The 22,630-nt window shown below is 38.9% G+C and overlaps 2 protein-coding genes across 3 annotated transcripts in view; both read right to left on the bottom strand.

Moving 5' to 3' along the window:
- Positions 1-19,013, bottom strand: part of LOC107046469 (tropomyosin-2-like) — a 42,143-nt gene extending 23,130 nt beyond the window's left edge. Inside the window, exons 1-2 of the mRNA XM_015269088.1 lie at positions 18,774-19,013; positions 18,545-18,678 (exon numbers count right to left, since the gene is read on the bottom strand). Of these exons, the coding sequence (XP_015124574.1) occupies positions 18,545-18,678; positions 18,774-19,013 (374 nt within the window). The remainder of the gene's footprint in view (positions 1-18,544; positions 18,679-18,773) is intronic.
- A 1,110-nt stretch (positions 19,014-20,123) lies between these two features.
- On the bottom strand, positions 20,124-21,874 carry LOC107046468 (tropomyosin-1). 2 transcript variants are annotated; one of them, XM_015269086.1, is made up of 5 exons: positions 21,785-21,874; positions 21,384-21,685; positions 20,910-21,308; positions 20,706-20,838; positions 20,124-20,617 (listed from the first exon to the last, which is right to left on the bottom strand). In XM_015269086.1, exons 2-5 carry the CDS (start codon positions 21,621-21,623, stop codon positions 20,535-20,537), a joined length of 855 nt encoding a protein of 284 aa, XP_015124572.1. In that variant the 5' UTR covers positions 21,624-21,685; positions 21,785-21,874; the 3' UTR covers positions 20,124-20,534. The 2 variants fall into 2 exon arrangements, with proteins under 2 accessions (XP_015124572.1, XP_015124573.1); XM_015269087.1 differs by having other exon boundaries at positions 21,384-21,860.
- Between the last annotated feature and the right edge of the window lie 756 nt (positions 21,875-22,630).

Here is a 22,630-nt window from a genome sequence, read left to right as displayed (position 1 = left end):
TATATATATATATATAGTTGCAAATTGTCCGTCAGTTTTATTTCGGTCATTTTTCGAGAGTTCGATCGGAAAACTTTTTAATAGAATTTAATTGAGTAGCAAAGCGGTAAAAGAGTTCAAATCGATTTTGACTATTGGTCAGATTTCAGTGAATATCTCGGAATTTGAGGCAGATCGCAAAATTTTTGTTATACCCTTTTCTATAGAGCGAATTGAGGGCTACGACAAAGGTAGTTACGAAAATTTTGCTATCTTCCTTAGATTCGGAGCTATTTCTCAAAAAATCAGCTGAGAGCCAAGTCGACTTAAACCATTTTACCGCTTAGCTACCGAATTATTATCATTAATTATTTTATTCATCAATTATTATCAACGGCCCCATTCTCAATAATCCACTTTTAAAAAATTCAGTGTAACGATTTTTGAAGCCTCTATTCCGCTTATCAAGTAATGTCATATGATGTCTATGTATATTTTTTATGTACTGTAATCTTTTGTTTACAGTAATTGTAAAAAAAGAGAAATTCATTTCTTACTGTAGTAAAAAAATATATATTTCTGTAAAAAAATATATATATATCGGATAGTATCTGTGTATATAGTACATAATACATCCCTAAAAATAAAAAAGAATGCAAAAAGCAGAAGAGAAACGAAGAAGATGAAGAGGATTATAAGGATTCCAAATAAATTATTCAAAAATTTAATTCTCATTGTGAAAATCTTTGTTGAGACCATTCATTTTTCCTTCATTATTATTGAGATAAAAATTAATGAAAGTGAGAAACGGTAAGGTTTTACTATTCCGGCATCCATGGAAACAATACGCGCACGAAGTACGCACCCTGTTCTAGTTATATATAAAAAACATAGAATACATTCCTGAAACTTTTCCTTCGAAAACTTGGATATTAACTTCAGAAGTCTAATATAAGATTATTCACTACAATTGACATATATTAAGCCCCATGGCACTGGACATACGCGCGCGGAGCGCGGGCTAATCTAGTGTTAGAAAAAAAAAGAAATTTCATGACTAGTCGACTAGTAATTTCTTGGACAGTGCCACTGAATGCAATCTAAGGATATCCAAGTACTTTGTCTATTTTTTCTCCAATGAAATGCTTTTCTACTTTTCTGGTTGAACATCAGAGGTCTCATTTGAGCCTCATTTGACCCTAAGTTTCCGAACATTTTACAATGACTTTATTATTTAGACTTTGCAGGTCTGAATTTGAATTTCAATATTGAACCGTTAGAAAACATTTAAAAAATCTGAAAACAAAATTAGAAAGTTTACTTTTAGAGGAAGATTGATGAAATAATTGAAAAAGTGCAATTTTTGAAACTTACGAGCATTTTCTATAAATACTTTATAAACAATGAATTTTCTACTATAAAAATCATTTGTTCGGAATCGTAACAAGTTTATTCATATTGCGAATTTTACCAGAAATCGATTTCATGCCTAACAAAATTGGGTTTCCGGAAATTAAAAAAATTTCAAGTATTTATTTATAAACAACGAATGTTGATAAAATATTATATTTCAGGACGAGTGTCATGGAGTTTTTTAATCGCGTGGAGCTAGCGTCTGAGCCGAAGGCAAGGACTGCCCAACCACGCGAGTCAAAAAAACCCAGGGCACTAGTCGTGAACGATATTTTTTTCGTAGTTATTTTCACATTTGCCAGTTCGGGGAAGGGTTAATACCAATCCTTGGACTGGGAAAAGTGAAGGTTAGTGCGGAAAACTAAATTTCTCCGAAATTCAGAGTTTTCAATGACAAAAACGAAATTTCCAACGACATTTCTTGAAATTTCAATGGAACTTGAATGTGATAAAAATTTCCGAAAAGTCTACTGGAAATTTTGTCTAAAAATTTTCAACTGTGTAGAAAGGGCTGGACGACATAGACGGAAATTGACGCTTAAGGCCAATCTTTTTTTTTTCTGACCATATGATCAGATTCTCGACGCGATAATTACCGGTTATAATTTACTGGGAATAGAGTATCTGAATACTATAGATTTGACGATTTTCAATTATCAATCCCGGGCCAAATTGCCCATGCTGTCGAAGCGGCCAAACCTCGGCCTAGAATCGACATACCAAGTCTTAGCGACCCACTTACGGCCAAACATCGGCTTTGGACTGACATGGCAAGTCTCGGCAACTCCTTCACGGCGAAGTATCGACTGAACGTCAAATGGCCATTCGTCGAATCCCAAGTCTCGGCCAATAATTGGGTAAACTTCGGACGCCGAGACTCGATAAGGGTCAAACAGGAAAGACAAGTCAACCAATTCCACGGGTCAAACTCTCATTAGGGTCACTGTTCAGTAGAGAAACCGAGCGCAATATTCCAACGGACCAAATAGCAAACCTACTTGTAAGGGTTGGAGGCTTTTATAAAAGGTCGAATGATCATAGGGGTCGAATGCGTCATGCAGGAAATCGTGCAGATGCTAAGGGTCAAACGATCATAAGGTTGGTACGGTTCAAACTCGAGACCTTAATATGATGTAATCTTATTATTTATTGATCATAAATAAATAGGCTGTTTACGGAGTATTAAGAAGGCAGGAGAGTAAAAAAAACTACCGAAATGCGAGAAAATCTGAGCTCCATAAATTCCCTTCGTTTGGTGAGTTCGGAGGCTCAAAAGTTATCACCACCAAATCCTTAGCACCACGAAAGTGTTATGGAACAAGTTGAGGGTGATCTGAGGAGGATAAATAATTTTTAAAAATGTTTAAAAGTACGAGGTGACTGACAGCTGTAAGCGCCGCCATCTTGGAAGTCCCGTGGAGTCCGGGGAGGGGGTATCCAAGCATCAAGACGGCATCCAGACCTGTCAATGACCTCGTGTTTTAATCATTTATTAAAAATATTTATTCTCCCCAGACCACCCTCAACTTTAGTCCAGTCGGTGGGGCTTCAGAAATAGGGTTTGTCTTCATTTTGCAGAACAGTAAATCGATTCTGAAAACTGTTCTTTTCAAATGCTTGGGATAAGGTGCTTTTTGTTTATTAAAAAAAATACCTCTTGGCTAGGCCACTTTCAATTGAAATATCTCGAAAATTATTGTAAAGTTATCGAGACATGCAATGATTAAAAGTTAGATAATTTCATAGAGAACACAAAAGTTATTGATTTAGGTCTCTATACTAATAATTTTCGAGATATGACCATTTATTGATCGGAGCGCGCGCCGATGCGGCGCCGCGCTATAAACAAATGCGGGTAACTTGACCAAAAATGTGAATTATGATAATTCTTTTTTGTATCCAACTTTCCGTAGTTCTTATGCCCTGTGATAATTTTTTTTTCAACTTTTAGGTTTTTTTTCATTACATTTTTCATTAAAAATGAAGAATTTCCGTTGTCACTTCAAAAACCTAATTTTCAATCGAAAAATTGCGCATTTCTAATTGTACTAGTGCCGCCGCAGCCACAAGCGGCTACGACGTTGGTCCCTTTCATTATGTTTTTTTCTTTTTTTTTTGCTGGGAATTCATCAAACGAGGAGAATTTGTGGAGCTCAGATTTACCCACATTTCAGTAGTTTTTTTTATCCTCCTGTCCTCTTAAAAATGAGTATTGGGTGGGTCACGGGTGCTGATCATCGGCCGATGCTTAGCAACCAATACCGGCCCAACGTTATCAAACCAATAGCTAGCCAAGGGGAGGCCTAGGCCGATTGAGGATCGGCACCCAAGACTCTGCAGTTCGGCTGCCAGTACTGGCCCAATCTTGGCCCGTTTGACTTTTCGTCCCCGGGTATATTTTGGTAATTACTTCACCCCTTACCTATTACAGACCCGATTCTGTTTTTTCTCAATAAATTGTTGCTACTGCGAAATAATTATCTATTTCAAAGAATCTTCTATACCGCGCCAGATCCCACTCACAATGATAAATCTTAAGCCATCGAATACAATTTGATTTCTTCTAATGTTGTAATGAATGAACAAAATCAATTCCCTAGAAAATTCTATCGCAAAATGCTCTTTTCAAGATCAAAATTTTTTTCATTAACCTGTTTTTGGAGAATTAAATAACTATGTATTTTGTCAGGAGATATATCAAACATCATGCGTTAGAAAAATTCACTTCATTGGAGAAATAGGAGCTGAGATATTTGACAAAAATTGTGTGTTTAACCAACGCAGATGAGCAAGCAAAGAGGGTTAAAAGATATGTGTGCATGTCGTGGGTGAAGTAGGTTTAATCGGCCCTGCATTTTCTGCACTGACAAAAACAACGTTTTTTAAGAAGTACGTTTTTACTTATATCAAGAAACTCGTGGCTTGAAAATTTTCAACAGCAAATATCTTGCACTAAGAAAAAAAACATTCATCAAGAAATTTTGCACTTGGCCTAAAGACGAAAACAATTTCTTGATAGCAAGAAAGCGATTTCTCAAACAAAGTAAAATTGAATTAATTCATTTAATAGTTTTCTAGCCTCAATTCCAAATTATTTCAATGCAAATTGATTTGAGAACTCGTTTTCTTGATATGAACCAATTGCCCTTATCTTTCGGACAATAATAAAATTTCTTGGCGTAAGATTTTTTTTCTTAGTGTGAAATATTGTGTACTTGGTAATTTTCAACCCATGAATTTCTTGATAGAAGTAAAGACGTACTTCTCAAAAAACTCATGTCTTCTCAATGTGTAGTTTCACTAACGACGGTAGTTTGTAAAGCGTTCCACATCCTAATTGTGACGTTCCAGGATATTGTTGGATAGGATTTTGGAGGAGAAATAATTTCACAGACAGCCGACCATAATAGTTGGGTGAGTTAGGTGTTGCTCCGGCGAACATCCGAGTGCAGCTGCGTTTAGCGTGGTTAGTACTTGCATGGGCGACCGCGGAGGAACACCCTCGGCCAGCAATTTTGGAAGGTAGGCAAGGTGTAGTGGCCTAATGTGCCCCTCCCCTATAATCTCTGGCCCCTCTAGTCAGTGTGACAGAAGGGTACATAGGGGCTCTGCACAATCGGCCGCCTGCACGACTAGGATTTTCCATGGTTTCCCGTGCAGTCCTAGCCCGAATGGGGTACAGTTAAGAGTAAGACGGCCCATGATAACGTAGATAAAAATCAGAAGAGAGAAGTGGGAGAGGCAAGGCAGATGAATGGGGAACCTATAAAAACCGTACTGGTAGTGGGAAAGAAATATGAATAAAAAAATGATTTCACAGACAGACTGATAATGAATAAGTCTACCCACGGCACCGTTCATCGTTTTGACCCACGGTGCCGGTTCTCTTCAGAGCACGTTCATTTATAGGTATGAACATATACGTGGAAAATAGAAAAATGTAACTGAGGACTTTTTTCCGATTTGTCGTCCCGTTCTTATTATACCGAATGAAAATCATTTAGAGGTAGTGGAGGGGGAAGTTGTGTCGTGTATAGATACGCGGTGCGCTCAGCCTGAGATGTTGGACAATTGATGTCAAAACATTTTCTTGGCCGATACGCTACCGCGTATCTCGATATGTTAATGCGCATCTCTGGAAGATGTGCATTAACATATAACAGAAAATAAATTTGTTGTGATTCCGAAAAAAAGATTTCTAGTGCGGAAAACTAATATCTAGGGTTCACTGAGGATCAGTGTTCGAACAGGTCCAGTAGTCGAACTAATTTGACACCATTTCCAGACAATCAATAAATGAATGGTAGTGATACTCAAAATTACATGCAAAGATTGAAATTGGAACATTTGAAGATAGTGTCATAATCATTAGACCCTTTTATTGAATCATCAGTCACAAATATCCGGAAAAAGAAAGAGATTAAGATGACTCGACGTACAAGGACATCAGCCGCGAATCTCTATTAACGATGTTCAAGCGAGGAATAGCATATTCAAAAAATGCAGCCAATTTTATGAAACTTTTTTCACATATTATTTAATCTATTTAGGCACTCCTTGCCAAATTTCAGAAACCCCAGGTTCAGGACAACAACAAAAATGAATTTTAAAGTTGCTGTTTGCATATCAGGTTAACTGCGTCATCGATAATTTCAGTATTTTTTCCACATTGCCGACTGGTCAATAATGTAGGGAAAATGTACGAGTTATCAATGGCCTCTTTAACCTCATGTATACGTAGCAACTTTAGAAGTCATTTTTGTTGTTGTCCTGAATGTGGGGTTTCGGAAATTTTGCAAGAGGTGCCTAAATGAATTAGATAATATGTGAAAACAAATTCATGAAATTGGCTGCATTTTTCCAATATTCTACTTCTCTCCTGAACATCGTTAAGAGACATGTAGTTCGATTACTATGGGTTTCCACCCATTTCCATCTTTTTGTATTCATATTCTAAATTTTATTGTCAACTAACATCTATTCTATTTTCTTGATGATCTATTGGATATATAAAGTGAAGCGTCAATGATCTACAAAACAAGGTCATACTTTGTTATATTTTTCGTTACCCCGTTCATGAAGACTCGATTAACGCACACCGCGCGTGGGAAAACGCCGCTTATGATCGTCGCAACACTATAGTATATTGTGCACCAAGGAATGAAAATAGGACATTCCAATCCGCGTATGGATTTCTGGTAAACACGAGGGTTTCGATTGTCCTGTTTTCATTCCTAGGTACACATGCTATTTCTTACCATAACTCCACGGTAACGATCGATTCGTAAATGTAGGGAGAAACATGGGTTATGTGATTCCAAGGATTGTCGAAAACAACAGGAATCCGAGGAACGAAATAAACCACTTTTCTGCCGTCATTTGGGGATGAAAATCGTAGTTTTCATGGAGATTTGACGAAATAGTAGAGTTCTAAGCTAGGGAGCTAAATAAAGAGTGTCGTTCCCTTCCGCAAAGCGGAAGGAAAACGTGTACAGTAGACTCTCCTTTCTCCGCCGACTCCGTAACCCAGATGCGGGATACCAAGCTTGAAGAATGGGATCAAGCTTGGGTCAATCTAGGATACCAAGCCTTGGGATTCCTAGCTTTGATCAAGCTTCAACCTGTAGTTATACCTAGGTAAAACCAAGCTTGGTGATATCCTGGGAATAAAAGCTTGGGTGCCAAGGTACTTCCAATCCTGGTCCAAGCTTGGTACTCCAAGCTTGAACTCAAGGGCTTGGACCAAGCTTGAACCTATGCTGATACCTAGGTAAAACCAAGCTTAGTGATATCCTGTGAATTAAATCTTGGGTGCCAAGGTAGTCCCAATCATGGTCCAAACTTAGTATTCTAAACTTGAACTCAGGGGCTTGAACGAAGCTTCAACCTGTGGTGATACCTAGGTAAAACCAAGCTTGGTGATAGTCTGGGAATCAAAGCTTGGGTATCAAGGTAGTCCCAATCATGGTCCAAGCTTGATATTCCGAGCTTGAGCTCAGGGGTTCAACCAAGCTCGGCCCAATATGTTGGGGTCAAGAGGGGGAGGAGAGGGGGGGGATAAATAGGATGATAGGATGAAAGGGAGCGATGAAAAGCATCACTATCAAGCATGCGCAGAAATTATTTTTTTTTACCACACTATCCCCTTTTACTCCACTATCTCACTCACCATTCGATTAACCGGACTATCCCATTTTACCCCTCTCACCAATTCACCCCGGTATTCCATTTTACCCCACTGTCTGAGTGACCCGCTGTCCTGTTTTACCTTGCGGTTCAACACCCCCCCTCCCCCCATCCATCCCTCCTCGCCCAATCCACCTTACTATCCCATTTTGCCCCACTGTCAGATTCATCCTCGAATCTCGTTGTACCCCGCTATCCAATGAACCGGCTGCCCGATTCACTTCGCCATCCCCTTTTACCCCATTGTCCATTCAATTCCAGTTGCCCTCCCCTCTCCCTCCTCCGCTCGTGGTATGCTGTATTACACTCAATGTTCACTCCACTCCATTTATCTCTATCTTCCCCCTTTTCTCAAATGCCTTCATCAACCCGAAAATAATTAATGGTTGCACAATTAGCTGCACAGCTCAGAAGCATACCGGGATATCCTGCGATCACTGAGCTAAGCAGTAGCGAGACGGGGCACTACAACGATGGGTGACCGATTGGGAACACCGACATCAGATATCTTGAAAAGCAATGGACCGATCCGTTTTTTTCTTTTTTTCCCATTTTCGTTCTACTAAGTTGATGATGTCGCTATTTTCCTCTTTTTTCCAACGATTAATTTATGCAAGGTTTAAAAAATTATTCAATATGAAAATTTAATACCAAGCTTGGATTTATTGACTATCCGATATTGGCCCAAGCTAGATGAATGGCTTGGACCAATCTAAATCACCAGGCTTGGAACAAGCTTGACATCCCAGCTTGGACTAGTGTTACAAATCAAGGATTAGCCAAGGTTGATTCAACATTGGAATACGAGCTTGACCCAAGCTAGGCTAGTCTTGGTCCAAGCTTGGTTCAAGCTTGAACCAATGGTCAATTCCCACCTGGACATCTGCGCTCACTCCCCTCGAGGCCTGTTGCCCCTCAAAAACCTTCCACCACTCCATATCTATGGTGCATCCTTCTCTTTGACGTCATGCGCTATGAAATGCCCAGTGGGTCACAAATGTAAACCACTGCCACGATTCCTCTCACTATTCCCGACCCTTTCATTCTTCTAATGCTGCTGTAAACTAGACGAGTGGGGATGTTTCTTTATCTGCGTTTCACATGAATAGTCCAGTCATTCTAAATGTTTGATACATGGTGTATGGCAAATTAAAATGAACCGAATGAAAGCTATATCAATCAACAGTCCAAGGTCCCCTGATTAATGTTTGAAAATTTATAATTAATTAAAAACCATCGAAAAATTCGGCACAATGAACGTTTACCCCCTTCAATCCTTTCTGCCTTCAATCCCGTTTAATCAATCCTAAAAGTAAAAATACCATATTGTAGCGGAGAAAATCTACTATGAAATTGAGTTAGGAAGTTAGGGGTGAAAATGCACGGTTAATTTATTATTATTTTTTCAAGTTATTTCTGTGAATTGGGCATCAACGGATCAGCTGATCGAGACGCCACGCCCCATGGCGCCTGGGCCCGAGTCCCGTGATGCGCGCGATGCGCAGTAGATTCAAATATCCACAGCAACGGAATTATAATATAATTCCATTTTATTCTCCTCTTTTTCCCTCTGAACCTTTCGAGTCTCAATACTTTTTCTTATCTGAATGCTGAATACTTCCCTAACTTCGCAACAATCTTTTCCATAAGCTTCCGTAAATTTTTATCGCATAATATTAGTTAAAATATGGCTCACGTCCATCGTGATTCATCAATGAAACTATTACTCTTGGAATCTGATGGCTTTATTGAATGGTTTGGTTATTCCTAAATGCAATAGCTGTTGATGAATGTTACGGATCGTTCCGAGAACAATAACTAGAAATTTCTGTGAAATATCTAATACGCCCATTGAGTATTTCTATTTCTATTTATTGAAACAACTCACAACTGGATTAAGACTAAATCCTGTTGGTTGAGTTTTAAGTTAGGAAGGGCCTAGTGACGGTAGTGATGACCCTGCTCAGGAGGGGGTCGCACGTGCCGACCCTTGGTGAGTGCTCCTCCCCATTGCGAATACTTGTGAGGTACAAAGCCGCCAAGATACCTCAGCAGGTACGAAAAATTCTTCTGACGAGCAAAAGTCAATACAGGGAAATAGCTATTCTCGATATTTCGGGCATCCGAGTTCCGAAAGGCATATAAACTCCCCCCAACCGCAGTGTTAAGTCATATCGCTTCAAGAAGTGGAACCGTTAACATCGAGTAGATTGCTAGAGTGAATGTGCAAAGTTGAAGTTGTGGATAGTGAACACTGAACTGTGAGATCGANGGTAGATTGCTAAAGTGAATGTGCAAAGTTGAAGTTGTGGATAGTGAACACTGAACTGTGAGATCGAACTAAATATCCTGTTTCCTCTACCTGTGCCTCTCCACTAGTATTTGGAAGAGCAGGTGTCCTTGCAGCTGCCTGGACCGTAGGTCTTGCTATTGTACAAGGGAACTTTCTATAGGGGGAAATCTCGAAATATTTCACATTCCTGGGTCATTCGTAGTTGAAAGGCCGAAGTGTTTGGACTTGTGTAGAGATAATTTCATCGCAAACAAATATGTCTCATCCATCGTATTGTTTCATTTGTGATCAGAGACTAGACAGTGGCGGCCAAACAAGAGTCGTGAAACAGAAAGACATCAATACTTTCATTGCTAGAAGCAAATTGAAGAAAGACGATAAGTGGAAGTGTTTAGACAATTTGACAGAAGTGACAGTTCACGATCAATGTCGAGTGAATTACAGTGTGTCCAATAAGAAGGCGAGTGATGTAGCAGAATCAGCAGCTCCTGAGCTACCCCCTGAGCCACCATTCTTTTTCGAGGTTCATTGCTTCCTGTGTTCTAAAGCCTGGGTTCCTAAAGATAAACCTGGTAAATTGGTATGTACGCCAAAAGCACAGCAACGGATTGAAAATTGTATCGAACTTCGCGGCGATGAGTGGGCTGAAAAGGTAAAAAGCAAAATCGAGGGGAAATGTTTAATGGAGGAACACGCTCGTTATCACAATTCTTGTTGGGATCAATTCACGCGTCCACGTAAAAATAGTACAGAGAAGCGCTCGAGATATCCGGGTTTAGACGCTGCTTTCGAAGGCGTTTGTCGCTACATGGAGGAAAGCGACGATTGTCAATTTACCTTCAAGGAGTTACTGGATAAAATGGAAGGGTGGACAACAACGACAATCACTCTGAAGCAGAAGCTTGTCAACAGATACGGATCTGAAATCTTTATGTTGGAGCGACCACCGAAACCGATGGTTATATGCTTGCGCAATACGGGTTGTAAAATTTTGGAAAACTTCTGGAACGAGAAGAAGAGCATCGACCAAGGAGACGAAAGACTCCGCATAGTTCGTGCTGTTGCTGCCATCATATGCGAAGACATCAGGAGCCAGGCATACGAAACATCATCTTATCCAGCCCCTGAAGACTTACTTCAAAACGTCGAGGCCGATATTCCGGATACTCTACTCACTTTCTTGGATGATATCTTGTTGAAGGGGAAAAAAACTCGAGAAACGAAATTAACAGCAAAACGCAATAGTATCGCACATTCCATCATATCCGCTGTTCGTCCGAGGTCATTCATTTCCTCGATTCAATTAGCAACCGGTATTTATTTGAGTAGAAAATTCGGTTCGCGGCTAATAATTGACGTATTAAATAAGCTTGGATTTAGTACATCCTACACTAATCTGAGCTTATACGAAGCTTCAGCGATAATGAGTTGTGATAAGAAAATCGAGAACGACGCATTCATACAGCACGTGTTTGACAATGCGGATCACAACGTATGCAGTCTCGACGGCTACAATACATTCCACAGTATGGGGGGTATTTGCTGCGTGACTCCCAAAGCTGGAGTAAGTACTCAAGGAGTCATCAGGAAATTGAATCGTTTACCAAAGGCTCAGGAGCTGTCATCAAAGTATAATATTCCTGTAGTATGTTGTGATCGACTGAACAACACTGGCACGGGCTTGAAATCCATCAAATTTTGTGATGTGTCTGAACTGCTACTTGGTGAACGTGATAAACTTCCAGCTGCTTATACTCTCCACATTTGGGCCAAATGTCTGCAAATACCGAATGTTCCGAGTTGGAGAGGCTATATGGAAGCTCTCAGCCACACTTCAGAATACCAAGTGGCACAGGTCTTCTGTCTACCGTTTGTAAACTTGCCACCATCACACTTGGACACCATCAATACAGTTCTGAATCATGCTCATCTGGAATGCCTGAGACTCTATCAAAAAACGAGTTTCATAACTTTCGATCAACCCCTGGATGCGAAGGCGAGGGAGCTGCTGGCCAATGATGGCCCTTACATGAAGGGTGTAATTGCTAGATTAGGCAGATTCCACTTGCTGATGTGATTCCTTGGAGCCCTTGGAACTATCATGGATGGTAGCGAATTGAAAGAATTACTGGCTACAGCTTATGCCAGTAATACTGTTGATCATATGCTCACGGGGCATGCTTTCAGCAGAGCAATCAGAGGTCATCTTCTCGCATATGCTGCACTGGGAACTCTGATTGCCAAAAATGCAAGTAATATTGGAGATGAAGACCGTGCCTACATGACGAACTTGCTCCAGGACTTCGACATCCAGCCACTGACGCTACAAGAAGTTGATGCTGATGAACGACTGCAGGGAATAAGCGAGAAAGTGTTGGAAATGATGGAAACTCTCGCCAACGTGGGACGTACCTCTCGATTGTGGCTTCAGTACTTCCACTGCCTCACACTGGTGATGCAATTCATCGAAGCAGAGCGTTTGGGGAACTGGGAGCTCCATTTGCAGTGTGTACGGGATATGTTGCCTGTCTTTCATGCTGCTGGTCATTTGGCATATGCTAAATCCGCTCAGATCTATCTGCAAGATATGTTGGAGCTGCCAAATATCATGGATCCTCAGGAATTCAACAAATTCACGAGAGAAGGCGATTTCACGATACGGAGATCAGATAAAAATGGGCAGGGATTTGGACAGACATGACTGTGGAGCAAACGTTGATGCGGGTGATGAAGACATCTGGTGGTCTCACACAGGGCCGTGGAGTCAATCAGAAAGACGTCCTTGCCAGATGGATCCTTGGGATGCCCGTTGCGTTTGATGTGATGGATGCTTTTGAAACTTTCTGTGGGGTGAGAGCTGAAAGTGGAGAGCAACACACGGATTGGAGGCCAACAAGTATAAAGCGAGACACAGAGGATTACATGAAATTCCTTGAGTGGCTCACGATCCACGATCCTTTTTCACCGGTTGATGATGATAAAATCATGTCAATCGCAGATGGTCTGTCCGGCGGAGATGAAATCAACTGTGATTGGGAAGGAGTCTATGAAATCGATGATCGGAGTGAGTGCCGCGGATATAAAACTGAAACGGACAACCCGAGTGAAATCTATTGCAACTGCAAAGCGAGGAATCACGATTGACAATGAGCAAATAGCTGTTAATACCACACTGTTGTTCCAGAGAATCACTGCAGTCACAAAGAATGATAGCCAATTAGCCACTGAAGCGTTGAATTATGAGTTAGCTCCCTTCCCGCTCTCATTATTCGATGAACAAGGGATGATGCGGAAATCCAAGAAATCTGAACTTTATAATGCCTTCTCATCTTACCCTATCAGTTCTATCAACTTATCGCAGTATAAAACAGTGATAGATGGTGGATTTTTGCTTCATAAAGTCGTATGGCCAGTGGGAAGTACGTACGAGGAAGTTTTCAAGTTATATGAAAGCTATGTCATGAGGAATTATGGCATCAATTCTGTTGTCGTTTTCAATGGCTACAATGACGCTGATATTGGAATGAAATCATATGAGCGCTTCAGGCGGTCGAAATCTACCAAAACCACGGTCGTTATGTTTGAAAAAGCCATGGCGATAACGTTAAATCAATCCAAATTCTTATCAAATGATAAGAATCAAGGCAGACTGATTGGCTTTCTGGCAGATCATTTAGTCAACGCTGGGATTGAAGTGAAGCAGGCATCAGAGGATGCTGATCGATTGATAGTAACCACAGCCGTGGAGCAACTGGATCATCATCAAAAAGTTGCAGTTGTCGGCCAGGATCTCGATCTATTGGCCTTGCTGATTGCCTTGGATCCAGCGGATAGGGAACTCCACTTCATCAAGCAGGGTACCGGCAAAGTTTCCACTGTTGTATTCGCCACACAGGATTACAGCCATTTGAAGGACGCTATACTCTTCAGCCATGCTTTCACAGGGTGTGACACGACGTCTGCCGTTTACAACAAGGGAAAAGAAGCATTCTTGAAGATATTGGAGAAGAGGAAGTCATTGATCGACGATATGGCTATCTTCAACGATCCCACCGCTGCCAGAGAAGACATCAAGCAATCAGGTGAACGCTTGATGCTAGCTCTGCATGGTGCCAATCAGAAGGACTCCTCCATCAACTCCTTCCGCTTTCAACGTTTTGCTGCTTCTGCCGCACGTTTGAAGACCGGGGTTTGTTTGGCACAACTCCCACCTACAGCTGGAGCTACTGAGGAACACGTTTGGCGTGTTTATTTTCAAGTCCAGAAGTGGCTTGGCAACAATTCACTGGATCCATGTGACTGGGGATGGGAATGGAAGCATCAAGTCTATTTCCCCGTCATGACCAGAATACCAGCAGCACCAGAAGAGATCCTCAAGATGATCTTCTGTACTTGTAAAGGCAACTGCTCAAACCGATGTGGATGCAGAAAAGCTGGTTTGAAGTGTTCAAGTATATGCTCAGGATGTCATGGCGATTCCTGCTTGAATTCGATGGAGATCGACATCAGCTCAGACTCCCCCGAAAATTCCAACAATTCTGATGATATTCTCCTCCAGAATTTTGATTCTACACTAAGTCAGCACCTCGATAATGTAGCCACTGGAGAGTATGATGATGAGAGCGCCGAGTCTTTTCCATTCGAAAACCCCGAGGATGGCTCTGATGAAGAGAGTGGGCCGAGTATGAGTAAAAAAACTACGTGTAGAAAGCAACGATCCTGTCGATGAATGGTAAATATCACTCAAATTTATGCTGCTAGCCAAATATCTATAACTTCCTATAGATTAATAATGAAAGCATTTGTATCTGATCTGTTACAGAACTCTTCAATTCAAAATTCCACCAGAGAGCACAGTCGACACCTCCTGAGACTCCTTCTATAATATTGTTAATAACTAAGTTCAGTACTAAATATTCCTATAATTAACGTTCAGATAGATTCTTATTTTTTCATAATTTGTTGTACATTATCCTGTATTTACTATGAGAATGACACACTGCACGATAGCAATCGAATGTATTTTCTCCTTCTCCGTAAGGAACTCATTGTTAAAAAAATATAGAACAATTGTTTTCTATATAAATCCTGCATTTGAAATCATTCAATTAATACCCATCATCATACCATCAGCACAATGAAAAATAGCATGCGAAAAGATTAAAAATTTCATATTGCGGTAGCTTGCTGCGGATGTTTGAATCGACTGCGCACCGCGCGCATCAGGGGACTCGGACCCAGACGCCATGGGGCGTGGCGTCCCGATCAGTTGATCCGTTGATGCCCAATTCACAGAAATAACTTGAAAAAATAATAAATTAACCGTGCATTTTCACCCCTAACTTTCTAACTCAATTTCATAGCAGATTTTCTCCGCTACAATATGGTATTTTTACTTTTAGGATTGATTAAACGGGATTGAAGGCAGAAAGGATTGAAGGGGGTAAACGTTCATTGTGCCGAATTTTTCGATGGTTTTTAATTAATTATAAATTTTCCGGTGCATGTTGAGCTTAAACAAATTCAAACATTAATCAGGGGACCTTGGGCTGTTGATTGATATAGCTTTCATCCGATTCATTTTAATTTGCCATATTGAATCTACATTGACTGGACTAGAAATGATGTCACGACCGAGTCCCGAGGCCTGCGGATAAAGGAGAGTGCACTGTACTTTGCGCTCACCGGGGCCAAAAAAAATGTGGCGAATATAAAGTTGCAGAACGAGCTGAAGGCGAGTTCTGCATTCACACTCACAAAATTTTTTTTATTATAATGATTGTGAAATGAAGAAAAGTTTCAATCACCAAGAAATTTGAGACTGACTTCTATATTATATTCAATTAAATGTTTTGTTTATACTTGTCGCGTACAATATTTAAATATTTCTATCACTTTTTGATTACATTGTTATGCTAATTTATTATTTTCTCAGAAAAAAACTAATAATTCGGAAAACATTGATGAATTGTTTATTCGATAATTTGTTGGATATTAACACTTAAGAAGAAACAACATTGATTTTATTTTAAAACTTGAATGTAAAATAATTTCATGATTGAATTTGACAATCGGAGTAGTGTTCAACGTCGCGGTTGATCAGTTACTATCTGCTATCCTACAACTCCATGCCTGAACAGAGATTTTTATTTTTGGTACAAGTGCAAAAGAGAGTATTGTTGAAAAATGTGTGTTCGAGAGGAAGAAAAGAGGAAAATGAACTAAAAACGTAGGAAAAAGAATACTTTGTCGTGACGACAAAGGCAGATTTCCAACATGCATTTGTCGGAAAAAATGACAAAGAGGTCTGAAGGACCTAATTGCACCGAAGTCAACTGGAATATTTCTGGTCGAGTTGAATAAAGTCGTACTGGAGAAATTGTAGTCTTCGGTTCCTATTCCCCCACCAATATGTTATATGGAACCCAAAGACTAGAATCTCACCAGTACGCCTGTAGAGTCTTTGTAGGACGGAAAAAATATATTTTCAATCATTTCGAGTTGAATTTTGCTTTCATTCTTGAGAATTTTCGGAATAAAATGTAATGGTTATATAGAAACACAATATGCCTTCAAGTTGATGTTCTATCGGCGAATGATATAGTGAAGAATAATGATTAATAATTCAATTTCATTTGAAAACTGAAAAGACTGTTTGCATGGTGACAGCTATTACAATTTACGGCAAAATTAGCTCCAAACTTTTTCGTTCGAACACTGGTCGGTTCACCGTATAATTCTCAAAAATTACAATTGTTTAATTATTTCATTAATTTTTCTTAACAAATAGACTTCCTAATTTTTTTCAAAATTTCGAAATATTCCCTAACGGTTTAACCTGGAGAATTAACTTTAAGCCTTTCAAGTTCAAATAATTGAATGACTGCAAAATAGTTGGTAATCTAAAATCAAATGGAGCTTAAGGTTGTTGTCGCGAGAGAGTCACACTTGAAATTTTCCACACTTTGGGCTGGTATCCCGCTAAACGAAGAACCCGTGTTAAAACACATACTTTTGCTGATGTACAGTTCGACTTGGCTCACATTCATGCATGAATGTACTATACATGAATACGTGCGCATGCTGCTAACGCCGAATGGTGTCGATCGTGGCAACCACGCGCAGTGTATCTCTCTCTTCGTATGGCTCCTAACCTGCTAGAATTCGTGGTTTATATTAGTGAGTGTTATAAAATCATTGGGAAAAATGTCGAATCGGCTGAGGCACAAAGGGAGGTTTGTGAAAGCGCATGTCTTGAATAAACAGCGAAATTTTGCTTCAAAGATGGTGCGTGCCAAAGAAAACCAAAAACTTCAAGACACTGCTGCAAATACAAGTCAGATTGAACGAGAGAATGAAAAAACGAATATTTGCTCACCAAGGAGAATTGTTGAGCTTTCAGTCCGTGACGAACATTTAAAATGTAGTTGTTGTAAAGAAATACTATCATTAGAAAATGTTGAGAATGAAACACGAATGGGACTCAATTCCATTTTCCTCCAGAAGAGGAATCCAGAGAATGGATTCCTCTTCTGGAATCCATTCTCTGGAAATTAGTGGTAATTTCCATGAAGCACTATTTGATGTTGAAGTTTTAGCAACATTGTCAGAGAAATTAATAACCAAGCAACAATTATTTCTTTAAAAAAGTCGTACTTGGAGTGTATCGTATCGGAAATTACCAAAGAAAAAGCATTGACATTATTACCTTCGTTAATGATTTTAAAGAGCAATGTATCTGACAACATGTTGAAAAAAATTCCCAACTCTGTCATCTCATTTGATATGTTGTTGATAGCGAGTAAACAAAAAGGAGGATTGATGCAATTATTATCAGAACGAAATGACATGAACAAACCCCGAGTTGCGAAAACTAAAAAAGTTATTGATCACATTATTTCCTTTTTTGAGAGTCGTGAGTCAAATAACACATGACTATCTATTATTTTATTATACTATTTTCCATGTTTGCTAATTATTACAGTGTCTATAGATAGTCAATAAAAAAAAGACTGAATTACTACATTTTTGAACTACTCATTATAACCCGACCATTTCAAATACGTCCGCGCCACCGACTCGCAGATGCGTTGTTTGTTTAACAACATGTAAAATTCAAAAAAATTTATCTTAAGTTTGAAATGGTCAATTGCAATTATAATGGGCTTATTTTACAGCTAATTTTTAAAGCGATCTACGATAAAAATTTAAAAAAAACTGTCGAAAAAAGAAGTTACACGACCACAACGTTAAATGGAAGCCTTGGTGTTTAATTATAAATTTTAGAATAAATTTCAATGAAAGAAATTACCGAAAAATTATGGGTGATTTCGCCAATTATTGACATGGTTTCATTCCCTCAAAATTTCATTTTTATTGGAGTTTCTGGTAGGGTCTCCTCCAAATTCAAAAGATATCGATTTTTTCTCCTTTTTTGAAATTTTATTGCGTATAAAAAGTTATTTTTAGATTTTTGCCTTTCTGACAAAATTTTCATATTTCAGAAGAGATAGAATTAATTTTTTATATCTGTTCCTGAAGAAAATTTTCCGTTCTTCCAATTTTCGGGTATTTCTGAAAACTCAGAAATGTCCTTCTAACTCTTCCGAAACACAAAATTTAATCAAGAACTCAAAACTCTAATAATTGATTCTGTTCTTGGTAATAAATTACCTCTTAGCGTCCTCAGCACTCTCAGCAGCTTGTAACAGCTTCGCCTGAGCAATTATCCTACGTTCCTCAGTTTTTTCCAGATATTCCATAGTTTGCTGCATCCGTCTATTCAAAGTAGCCAAGTCTGATTGTACCTAAAAGACCCGCCCTCAATAAATTGCCCTACTATTTTTTTTACATATAAAATTGCAATAAATAGAATAAATAAACAAATAAATTATCTACATACCATCAATAACATCCTCTCTTTATCGTCGAGTTTTGCATTCGATTTTCTCAAAGTATCACGACTGATTCGCAAGTCATTCTCCATCTGCAATAGATTCTTCTCCAGTTCACGAACTTCATCGTTCAACTTTTCCTCTCGTTTGTTAGCCTCACGAGCCTGCTGATCGCAACAATCAGCACGATCAATCGCAAGGTCCTTCTCGATTTTCAGCACTTGTAATTGCTGTTTTATCGCATTCATGGTAATCACTACAGATAATTACTGTCAATACATCCGGCAAATAAATAAAATAATTATTCGCTCGAGTCGATTGATCGGGCAAACAGATGGAATTGATGCACATTCAAAAGCGAGTGCTAATGAGTTACTGTACCTACTGACCGAGGAGAACAATCCCTTTATAGGCCCCAGAGTAATGCAACATGAAAAATACGAATGCACGCTTTAGTTAGAACACAAAGGGATTCTTCACTCTTCTACGAGAGACTTCGATCATTACAGGAATAGTCTGTATTATATTTGTTCGTCTTATTTTAGTACAAATTTGATTGAAAAATCAATTGGACTCATGCCAAATTGTTTACTGTGCCCGAAAAATTTTACATACATTTTACAAAGTTTCAAATTTAATCAATCAATCTTTTTTTTTAATTTATTGCCTTGAAAACTTCAAAATTCATAGAAATGTTTCTAAGGAATTGCAATAGCTTATGGGGAAAAGTAATAAATCATATAATTTTAGTAGGGGAATGGTGATCCAAGATGATTTAATTTCACTAAAGGATTACTTTTTTTTAAATATCTTGAAAGTAAGAAGAGTAGTAGACTTTTGTTAGAAATCTGTTTTTGTAGCTCTGTTCTTCCTCTACGAAAAAAGATTAGGTGTCCACCTACAGAGTAAGAGGTTCCGAGTTCGATTCTGGGGACCAGCGAAATATTTGTGGATTATTTGATTTAGTCAAATCATATAAGGAAGCTATCTAGTGTAAAAAAATTCAAATACCGAGAATTATAGAATGATTCCTCTGAAAACTGTCATAACATAACTGTGGTAACCTCAAAATTACACCAAATTAAAAAAAATGAAAAGATCGGCTAAAAATTCATCTCTTTTTTCCATTAAAAAATTTCAATTGTTAACATAAAGTGAATTAACTATTAATTTATCAACTCGTGTAATTCAATGATGAAATGAATAAGAATAAGAAATTTCCTCGGTTATGAGCATTTATTGAAAACACAAATTCCATATACATTAAAAATATCGAGGAGGAAGAAATGGCAGGAAGAAGTAATTAAATCGTTGATTATTCGATGATGTACGCGATTTAGACATGTTTCGTTTTTCCCGTTTTTTTTTTCTGAAAACAAAATAATAATTTGCCCTCAGTGAGACATCTTAATAATCACAATAATTCTATGTAGCGGAAAGAAAAGCATCGTTGTAATGCTATTAATGCGTGTGTCGTTGATTGTGTATGACTAAATGTGTTCAATTCAATCCAAAGAAATGGCTCAGTCAATTCGCAGTTACGAGACAAGCTATAGGTGTACGCATGGGTTATTTTTGAAAGAGTTTAAAAGGCCGGATTATAAGTACTCTGCGTTAGATTGCGTGCACTCGATTAAAAGCTAATAAGTACGCAAACTGAAATAAAGTGGAAAGCTGATGATGAAGATGAAGATGATCGATTTTCATCGATTTTATTTTGCGTGGATTTAGCGAATTCAGAAGCAAAATGTATCGTAATTCGGTCATTCTTAATAGCCCGTCATTTCGGCGAACGTTAGATCCAGTTCATCAGTAATTTCCCGGCATTTTTCCTTTTGTTCTCTGAGTTCATCTGCAAAGAGAACAATCAATTGGTGAATAAAATCGTTAGTAGTCTTGACAAATAGAAAAAAAAATCTCCAAAATCTCATGATAATCACCCTCTTTCAGATCCACTTCTTTCTGCAATGCTCTGACAGCCTTTTCTGCTAGGATAGCACGCTTGTCAGCAGCCTTCACCTTTCCTTTCAACTCTTTGAGCTGTACCTTGGAATCAGCAACTCGTTGATTCGCCTAGAAATATATCGTGTTCTCAATTTCGAAAAAAGGTCAATTATTATGGATTCATTTTCTCGAAGACGTACCTTCTGTTCGGACACTTCAAGGGACTTTACGATATTCTTCACGATAAACAGTTCATCCTCACGCTCAATAATTTTTGCCTCGCTATTCTTAACCCTCTCCTCAGCCGATTCAAGCTCCTCCTCGACCCACGACAATTTATTAGCTATTTCCTCGGATTTATTGTCAGCATCTTCAGCAATCAGCCTGGCATCTTTCAATTCAGCGGTAAGTTTCTCCACACGCTCAAGATCAATACGATTTCGATCCTCAAGTACTCTGCACATTCGTTTAGCATCATCAGCCGATTCCACAGCTTTCTCAAGTTTTGCCTGAGCGAGTAAACGCAATTCCTCTTTTTTCGAGAGACTCTGTTCAATCTCCTGCACTCGTTTTGTTAGCACTGTTCGATCTTGCTCTGCCTATCAATTGGATAAATGATAGATTTCATTTCGTTTGAGACATTAATTTACAATTACCGAATAGTTTCTACTCACCTTGGTCCACGATTTTTCACATTGCTCCAGTGCTACTGTTTGCGTCTCGAGGCTCACTTTAGCGACTTCGTAGTCGTGCTCAAGTGTCGCTAATTTTTTAGTTAAATCACGCACTTCGTCAAAAAGTAAATCAGCTTTCATATCTTGTTGTCTCGCTTTAGTTTCATTGGCCTCTACCATCTCATTGGCCGTATCCTTCTCCATCTTCAACGCCGCGATTTTCTTCTTTATCGCCTCCATCCTGGCACTTTCCTCTTGTCCTGATTATGATGTTAAAGGACACTTTCCCGTTGGGCTTTATCCTAAAAAGCAAATGTTCGATTTTTCAGATATTCTTCGTTAACTCACTCGTTAAGTATTTACTCGCCACTGAATTTAATTAAAAACAATTGATTTCTCACTCCTCCGATGATGAAAATCCACTGGTCAATACCCACAACCGGATACCGTCGTACACCAAGCCAAAATAAAACTAAACGTTAAGTGATTCGGCCCTCTCTGATGGGCTTTTACCAATCCCTCAATCCAATTGCTATAATTGCTTAGCGAACTTTGGCTATCGTCCCGATTTTACGGTCACTCTCCTGCTTCGGTTCTTCACATCAACGTTTCAATTCCCCCCTGTTACTGCCACTGCTACTGCGGGTAGCCGAAATGCGATCTCCACCTTCTCATCGTTATTTATAGAGACCAACAAAGAATTCACTATCCTGATTTTTAACTATCCAACGTAACATTCAGTTTTTGTAAACACTAGGACTCAAGGTATCACTTGAACGTATTGAGAAAGAGTCCAAATTTTTCTTTTACGAATGAAAGAAGGTGCTCGAAGTGTTTTTACGTGAATACGTCTATGGTTTTATTATGGAGAATCATTTCAGCAAAAACCACTCTTTTGGCAGCGTCGTGCTTCAAAATTCTAAAAAATTCCACTTTCCTGAAAATTTTGAAAAAAATCGAGAAAAATTCTCCGGTTTTATATAAAATGTAAGAAAATTCTCGGGCCATTTCCCAAATAATAGTAAATTCTCACAGAGCAAATTTTTTTTTATTTCCGGGGACATGACCCTGATTTTCAGGAATTTACCCCAATTCTTAACGATTCGCAATTGTGAAATTGTGAAATTCAGTGATTTTGTAACCAATTTTCAGTGAAATTACCAATGACATCGTCAATAATTTTCGGGGACATCGGCAATTTTCAGAGTTATGTCATTGATTTTAAGAGAAGTATCACCAAATTTCAG

Source organism: Diachasma alloeum, unplaced genomic scaffold (genome assembly GCF_001412515.2).
Source record: "Diachasma alloeum isolate Michigan unplaced genomic scaffold, Dall2.0 Dall_scaffold_01411, whole genome shotgun sequence".
Lineage (NCBI taxonomy): Eukaryota > Metazoa > Arthropoda > Insecta > Hymenoptera > Braconidae > Diachasma > Diachasma alloeum.
This window is presented reverse-complemented; position numbering and strand designations above follow the sequence as displayed.